The following is a 6,113-nucleotide window of genomic DNA, read 5'->3' on the forward strand; positions in this document are numbered from 1 at the left end:
TTTAATTTTTAAATTTTTTTTATATATAATTCAAAATTTATAAACCTTAATATCATTTGACTAATATTTATATATATATAATAAATTGATAAAAGATAGAAGATATACCTTATTTGAAATGGAGTTCCCTCTATCTTCCCACTGCTAGACTCCTCTCCACTAGTGATAAATAAAATAGGAGCCTGACCTCCTCGGGAAGGAAGAGGAGCAAAGCCATTAGGAGGAGAAGATTTCCCCTAAGGAAATTTTTAAAAATCACTTTTTATATAAATAAATAAATAAATAAATAAATAAATTTAATTCTTAACTTGCCCAAACCAATAAGAAAATAGAATTTAGATATTTTCTTAGTCATAAATTTTTTAATTATTTCCTTAATCATATTGCACAAACAAACAAATGGATCAATACAAATAAGGAAGATCTAATTAAGGTAATTTTAAATTATAAATGAATGGAAATAATCAGGATGACTACATTAATTGTGTGAAGGGGGTGGTGTAACAATCTACTTCTAGTTCTACACGAGCCCTATATGAATGACTAAAAGTAAACAATCTTTAAAATAAAATATGCTAATTTACTAAATAAAATAATAAACTTTTCCTTGTATATAGTAATTTGAATATTTATATATAATTATAATATCTAACTAAAAGAAAAATACAAAGTCCAAATTTTATACATATAAAAATATTCATAAGTCATCGTTCATATTTATGTTGGCATGGGCTCACACATGCTTATTTCCATACCAAATCACTTGGATGGACTACTAGTATCCTCACATACAAAATAGAATATATAGTAGATAATCACTCGGTAAGTATAAGTTTTTATAGCTTTATTTAGGTGAGCATAATACATTTAACGGTAAATACCTTATCTTTAATTTCTTTAGCAAGCATAACCTAATAACATAGTATATACAAAATCAATAGATAAATTTATACGTCAGAATAATTTAAAATATTTATATGCATATATAAAAATTATAGCATACTAATGAACTTTTATAACCATATATCATTATATATATATATATATATATATATATATATATGCATCAACAACACACCTTATGAAATTTAATCTAGCAACAAAACCCAATTAATTGAAACACAAAACCTATGCGGGGGGGCTATTAATTGTACCTTTCACATAAAATAGACCTATGGAATACATATCCAGTGTCCTTGTAGATCTTTAGAATTTACACTTATTTCTTAACATTTGAGGGTCTTTCTCATCAATTTTTTCTAGCAATCTTTTACCTAATCAGAACAGCTATTCTAACTAGAGAGGCAGCATAGGGCACAATTAATTTCCTTGCATTAGGGGTTTATATTGTAGTCAAGCCTGGCTTCTTCATGAGGATTGATCAAAGATCAAGCTTTGTGTCAAAGGTCTGATCAAACCATCAAATTCTAGTTTGGAATCGACCTTACTGTAGCTCAAGAGCCAGAACAATGGGAAAAAGATTGGCTATGCATCGAAGAAAGCTCTCATCATGAATGATGATAATTCTTCTTTGTGAGGCTCTATTGCAGATGTAGAGGACAGCAATAGTCAAGTGGCACGGTCCAAACGATCAAAGCTTCTCTTCTCATGGAGCAGCTCCTGCGGGAGTTCAATCTTTGATGATTCAAAGCCAACTGTCTTTCTCTATTTCTAGGAGAGATCGACTATTTTCTCTCTGCAGAAGAATATCTCTATGCATAGAAAGAAACATGTACTTTAGCTATCATCTTCACTCTGCAGCACATGCATATGACCTATAGATAATTATAGATAATTAAACCTACCCTGAGTTTTTTTGTTTCTTCTTTCTCTTTCAATTATGTATCTATTTTGTAGATAATTAATTAAACCCACCTTAGGCATGCTAACCGGTAATGTTTATGCAATCTTGTGATGATCATATACAGAAAAGGAGAAGCCTTCCGACGTGCCCAAAAGCCTAACTCGCCGAAGCATGACACCTCTCGTCCTCCCTTTCTTGTTGGTTTTCTCCACCATTGCTTTCTTGCTGGTTTTCTCCACCACTGCTGCGTCCAATTATGATTATTTTCACTTAGTTCTTCAGGTAAGTCTAATTTTTTCTTTATCTTGTTGTTCTTCTCTATATTGATCGTTTGATTTGAAACATCTAGTGGCCTGGATCATTTTGCAACGTCAACCGTTGCTGCCCTATGAGTACGGGGTATCCGGAAAAAAATTTTACCATCCATGGCCTTTGGCCTGCTTTTCGCAATGGAATTATTCCATCTTGTGACAAGAATATGCCATCAGCTTCTAAATACAACCGACGTAAGGTATGTTTAGCTCTGACACAGACTACTCTATCGTAAAGTTACCTTGCAAAATGAGAGTGTGAGTCGTTCATCGTTTTTTTTTTTTCGTTGTCTTTGATTGTAGATGAACCCTTTGATTGGCGAGATGATTAAACATTGGCATAGTTTTCGTTGTCCTAGTAGCGATGGCCACTCATTTTGGCGTCATGAATGGGATAAGCATGGCACGTGTTCCATGTCCAGGTTCGATCAAGTTTCTTACTTCACAGCAGCCCTCAAACTCAAGGAAACAGTTGATATTCTCTCTTATCTAAAGGCGGAAGGTATTTTTCCTAATAACCGTAAGTATAAAAAGAATCATATCTTCGATATCCTCATAAGGAAAATAGGGTATAAACCAGCAATCCAGTGCAACACAAAATCGGGGAAGCAGCAGCTGTATCAGGTTCATATCTGCGTCAACAAATTAGGAAAGCAATTTATCAACTGTAAAGTTTCTATTAAAAGAAAATGTACTTCCCCTGAGATTGTATTTCCTCGCTTCCCAGTTTTCTGATATATCAAATAGAAGAAATCATGGTTGACATCCAAAACAATTGAAATCATGTGCCAATTTGAATACTTCTGGTTAAACCAATGTATGTGTTATTAATGTTCCTTGGTATAGAAGAACATACAGTTCAATGTTTTCTCGTCTTTGTTGCCATGAATTATACATTCTTATTCTTTGGTATTTGTGGCTCAAATATGTTTGTTGAATTGGTGTTGTTATTATGAAGCTTGATTGATCATATGGAGCAAATAAGAAAAGATTTTCGTCAGATTTTTACTGATCTGATTGTTCTCTATCAACAAAAAATGTTGCGAGTTGCAGACTGTCATAAGTCCGCTACTTTCATTGCATCGATCTAAAGCTCTTCCCATCAAAACACAAACACCATTGCATTACATAATCTTATTCAGAATCTTCAGAATCTTCATAATCGTCGGAATCTTCGGAATCTTCGGAATCTTCAGAATCTTCGAAATCGTTGTAAACCTCTCCATCACACTCAGATCCTTCATCATGTTCTTCCTCTTCCTTCTTCTCCTCCTTCAGTGCACATTTGGGGTGGAGACCGAAACTGCACATGGAGCACAAGTAGCACCATCCACTTCCAATCTTGTGGCAGTCACCACACCTATACAGGCCGTGCAGGCAGCTCCACTCCAACTTCCCATGCTTGTGTTGCTCATGCTTCCTCTTCTCAGGCCATCCCTTTGCCATCTCGTCTATCTTCTGGTCCAACTCCTTGATCCTCTCTTCGCTGAACGGGTAGGCATCGGCTCCATGGGTCGCCAACGAATACATGGCGTTCCTTGTGATAGTTCGACCTGTAGGACCAATGGCAACCAGGGAGGGGTAGGGGATATCGACTCCGAAAGTGCGTTCCAAAGATTTCTTCCTCTCATCACCGAACGGCAGCGACAACCATGGCATGCCAGAGAAAAACTGATCAAAGGAATCCTGATCTTTGTCCATCGAGATGTTGACCACCTCGAAAGCACTATCCATGCGCTTGATCTTGTGATATTCCTCGATCAGATGGGGAAGAAATCCGCGACATGTACCGGACCTACGAATCGAGAAGAAGAGGAGGATGGTCTTGCCAACGAGCTCCTTCACCGGAACCTGTGAAGCACAATGATGAGAGATTAGCCATCGACAATGCCCATCTGTGGATTCACTATATGATCGATTCATTACCTTCAACCCTTCTTTCCCAATAACATAATCGAGGTCCCCAGCAACAAGAAGAGATTCCAGTGTCTGTGCCATCTCTACCTCCTTGATCCTCTCTTCACTGAACGGGTAGGCATCGGCTCCATACATCTTCAACGAAGTTGCGGCGTTCTCTGTGATCGTTTGACCTGTAGGACCAATGACAACCAGGGTGTTGACGTAATGAGCTTCTAAAGTGTTCTTCAACGATCTTATTCTCTCATCATCCACCGGCACCGCCAACCAAGGCATGCGTAAGAAGAACTCGAAAGCACCCGAATCCATATAGCCGCCCATAGGGACGAAGATCACCTCGAAAGCACTGTCCATGCGCTTGATCTTGTGATATGCCTCGATCAGCATGGGAAGAAATTTCTGGCATTGAAACGAATCACTCATTGCAAAGAAGAAGAGGATGGTCTTGCCAACAAGCTCCTTCACTGGAACCTGTCAAACACAATGATGAGGGGTTAGCCATTGACAATACCAAGCTGTGGATTCACTATATGCTCGATTCATTACCTTCAAGCCTTCTTTCCCAATGACATAATCGAGGTCCCCAGCAACAAGAAGAGATTCCAGTGTTTGTGCGGCCTTTGCCTTCTCTGGCAATAAATCCAGTTGCTCCTTAGAGAACGGGAATGCTTCCCATGCTAAAACTCCATACTTGGAGATGAGCCTATCGTAATTTTTAAGCATAATCTTCCCATCGGCACCGATCACAAGCACGGTTGGTAATTGGAAGGGCCAGAGCTCAAAGTAGCGGACAAGCTTCTCACAGCCCTCGTCTTCGAAAGGAATCGCGAGCCATGGCATGCTTGCCAGGCCTTGTTCATAGGATGATTTATCATCCTCTAATGGCACCAGCACAACTTCGAAGCTCTCCCCGGCTTCCTTAAGCTTCCTATAGATTTCAGCCAGCACCAGAGTCAACTTATCGGGACCGCCGTATTTATCAGGAATATTAATCCAGAAGTAAAAAGCCACAATCTTTCCTTCGAGATCCGACACGGCAACCTGCTTCAATTTAGCGTAGATTAGATGGTGGTAGTAAGCTGGCGGATCAAGAATGTAGTTTAATTCTCTTCCTACAAGGAGATCATCGATTACCTTGGATCCATCATTGGAGATCAAGTAGTCCCGGGACTGCGAAACCAACAGACTTCGAAGACTCCGTTCCTTCTTAGCAGCCGCCTCCAACTCGTAGAACCTCTTAACAGTAAATGGATACCCGTTTACACCATATTTTGCCACAGCTCGGAGACCTTCTTCGTTAACGACCATGCCAATAGCGGCATCATAGATGACAAGCTGAGCGGGATAATACTCCTCGAAACTGCCGAAATGATCATGTAGTCTTTCGCGTGTGTCGGAGTCCGCAAATGGGACTGCCAACCATGGCATATCTGAGAAGTACCTATTGAAGGTCTCCTCGCATGAATCACATGACACGAAGACAATCTCGAAATCGCGGCCCTCCGAGGACAGCTGATTGTATACTTTGATCAGATCATCAGTGACGATTCTTTCGTAACAGTTGTCCGACAAGAAGAGACCAAACTTTTTCCCGTCAAGACTGCTGATGGCTACCTGAACAAATCACAGCTTGTCAGTGAGAATCTAAAGTTGCCATGCATTTTCCATACTTCAAATAGGGAAAGATTGGCATTTTAGCAATATGCAGTTCGCCTCATCTTATCCTCCTCCTTTTCCTTCCCTCCTACACCTCTCTTGATCTCTCATCCAAAACTCAACCCGTCAGGCTTTGATGCATCCTATTGCTTTATGTCCCTTACCACGGATCAAAAGATGCTCTCTTTGCTCTTGACGAAGACAGAGCATCCATTTGACATGGTGGAGATCTCAAAGGCAAACAAAGACTGTCCGACGAGCATGTAAGACTAGTTCTTGCTTCCGACAAAATCTACTAAATCGAGGCTAGCTTAGATTGATAGGCAAATTCGACAAGTTTCTAACTTTCTGTAGCAATAGATTGATAGGCAAGTCCCACAAGATCCTAACATGAAGCTCAACAATTATTAGTAATTGACGGAAGA

General features: G+C 39.3%; 1 protein-coding gene across 1 annotated transcript in view; it reads right to left on the reverse strand.

Annotated features, from left to right (window-relative positions):
* Window positions 1–3,249: 3,249 nt before the first annotated feature.
* The window catches only part of LOC135666486 (probable nucleoredoxin 1-1), a 2,962-nt gene continuing 98 nt past the window's right edge, over window positions 3,250–6,113 (reverse strand). The window contains exons 2-4 of the mRNA XM_065178055.1: window positions 5,167–5,646; window positions 4,579–5,073; window positions 3,250–3,966 (exon numbers count right to left, since the gene is read on the reverse strand). Coding sequence (XP_065034127.1) covers window positions 3,250–3,966; window positions 4,579–5,073; window positions 5,167–5,646 — 1,692 coding nt within the window. The remainder of the gene's footprint in view (window positions 3,967–4,578; window positions 5,074–5,166; window positions 5,647–6,113) is intronic.

Source organism: Musa acuminata, unplaced genomic scaffold (assembly GCF_036884655.1).
Source record: "Musa acuminata AAA Group cultivar baxijiao unplaced genomic scaffold, Cavendish_Baxijiao_AAA HiC_scaffold_1104, whole genome shotgun sequence".
NCBI classification, from domain to species: Eukaryota; Viridiplantae; Streptophyta; class Magnoliopsida; order Zingiberales; family Musaceae; genus Musa; species Musa acuminata.